This window comes from Papaver somniferum, chromosome 3 (assembly GCF_003573695.1).
Source record: "Papaver somniferum cultivar HN1 chromosome 3, ASM357369v1, whole genome shotgun sequence".
NCBI lineage: Eukaryota > Viridiplantae > Streptophyta > Magnoliopsida > Ranunculales > Papaveraceae > Papaver > Papaver somniferum.
In genome coordinates this window covers 20,141,758-20,143,406 of record NC_039360.1, presented here as the reverse complement: position 1 = coordinate 20,143,406, position 1,649 = coordinate 20,141,758, and the positions used below count along the sequence as shown (strand labels likewise).

Sequence of the window (1,649 nt, the reverse complement as noted above, 5' to 3'; positions counted from 1 at the left end):
AATAGTAAGGATGAAACTGGATGTATCCTGATGTAAATTAAAAATAAGAAAAAGTATTTGAAAATGGGTAGGATAAAACTGCTTACATCCTGGCTAATTTTTTCATTTTTGTCCATTTAAACAGTATCAAAAACTAAATGTCCTTTTCACAATCCTTTTCACTCAGGGATTGTTGATTTTGGTCATTTTAACCAAATTTGTGAATAATTAATTATTGGATAAGGAGTTTTGAGATTACTATTTGATGACCCGTTTTTTGTCATCTTGTGAGCCAGGACTAAAACTTTTGAGCCTCCGTAATAGGTTTCTTTTGAAAAGAAGAAAGTGTGAAAAAAGATCTAGAAAATAGCCAGTCTTATTAAACTTTCAAATTCAAACACATTAACAACAATACATGAACACGACGCAGACTTCTTCGATAAACAATTAAACATCTACTTGATAAGGGATGCTACTAGCTAGTACACCACCACAAATACACCTTACTAACATCTACCACTCTAAACTACACACTGAATTAACCTTTAACGACAGACTCTTTACTACTCTCTTTTGATTAATTAGTATCCTCCACCACTCCCTAGTTCAGTTGAACGAACATCATGACCACCAGCAACCCCGCCAGTGCGAGCACCAGTCTGTCGTCTCTCTTGTTTGGATGCTTCATTTTGCTCATGTGTCATCTGTTTGTTCATCTCAGCTTCATGTTTCTTCTCTTCTTTCCTCTGTGTTGCCATATCCTTCTCGATTGGATCATGTGCCGTCATCTTCTCACCCTGTCACATCATCATAAACTTAAATTAGAGAGATTCATTCAACCATCAAAAGAGGGTGAAAATACTCAACATATAATATGTACCTTTTCTTGCATGGTGGCTTTGGTTTTGTCAAGGCCGGACTTGGCAGAAGCTGCAACATTTGAAGCAGCTTCTTTGGCTGATGCTGCTGCGTTTCTTCCCGTCTGCATATTTCAATCACCGATTTATTACTCTCTCTTTCTTGCTTACACTTCGATCACAATTATTATTTTTTTGTCTCACTGTTTAATGGCAATGGTTATGAAATAGGGGCGTCTTTTTTATAGCATTAGCTTGGAACCCGAGAGCCTAAAACTGCCAAGGATGACTATTGGTGGTGACGTGTGCTCAACCTTCTTTAAATGTTTGACGCGTGTCCTGTAAGATAAGTTTCATAACTTTTTGGATTAACATTTTATATAGGGCTCGTAATTAACACTTTAGTGTGCGTGTGATGCATGCAGGGAGTGTTTACGTGTTACTAAGCAGGCAACCTGACACACTGAGAGGCTTTGTAGTTTATGGCTATGTGTTCTTCACTGGGTCGAGGAGGCACACGAGGCCCGGCCAACCAAGTATGACTTCACTTTTTCTTTTGAGATCGGTTATTACATATGCATTTAGTATGATGTAATCTCCTTTTTGTTTTTTGTTTTCTTTGGGAGAAATTCTATCGAGCTACAAGGAAATTACACGAAGCGTGTACGTTTCGTGGTCTTAAAGACCGGAAGTAAGCCCTCTAGCATAAGGTTAAAAAAATATGTTTAACTTACCCGTTGACATGGCAAATGAGTTACACCACCATGGAAAAATTATTGAGCGATAAAATTTCTAACGAGCGAAATAAATTAT

At 37.5% G+C, this 1,649-nt stretch overlaps 1 protein-coding gene across 1 annotated transcript; it reads right to left on the bottom strand.

The window, feature by feature from the left end:
• Nucleotides 1-354: 354 nt before the first annotated feature.
• On the bottom strand, nucleotides 355-1,027 carry LOC113361001 (11 kDa late embryogenesis abundant protein-like). Its single transcript, XM_026604398.1, has 2 exons — nucleotides 860-1,027; nucleotides 355-776 (listed from the first exon to the last, which is right to left on the bottom strand). Exons 1-2 carry the CDS (start codon nucleotides 965-967, stop codon nucleotides 561-563), a joined length of 324 nt encoding a protein of 107 aa, XP_026460183.1. The 5' UTR covers nucleotides 968-1,027; the 3' UTR covers nucleotides 355-560.
• Between the last annotated feature and the right edge of the window lie 622 nt (nucleotides 1,028-1,649).

Excerpts from the sequence above, each read along its gene's own strand:
- LOC113361001 (XM_026604398.1), bottom strand. The coding sequence starts at position 967 with ATGCAGACGGGAAGAAACGCAGCAGCATCAGCCAAAGAAGCTGCTTCA. Across the intron at positions 777-859 it reads AAGCCACCATGCAAGAAAAG|GGTGAGAAGATGACGGCACA; the intron begins GTACATATTATA and ends ATGATGTGACAG.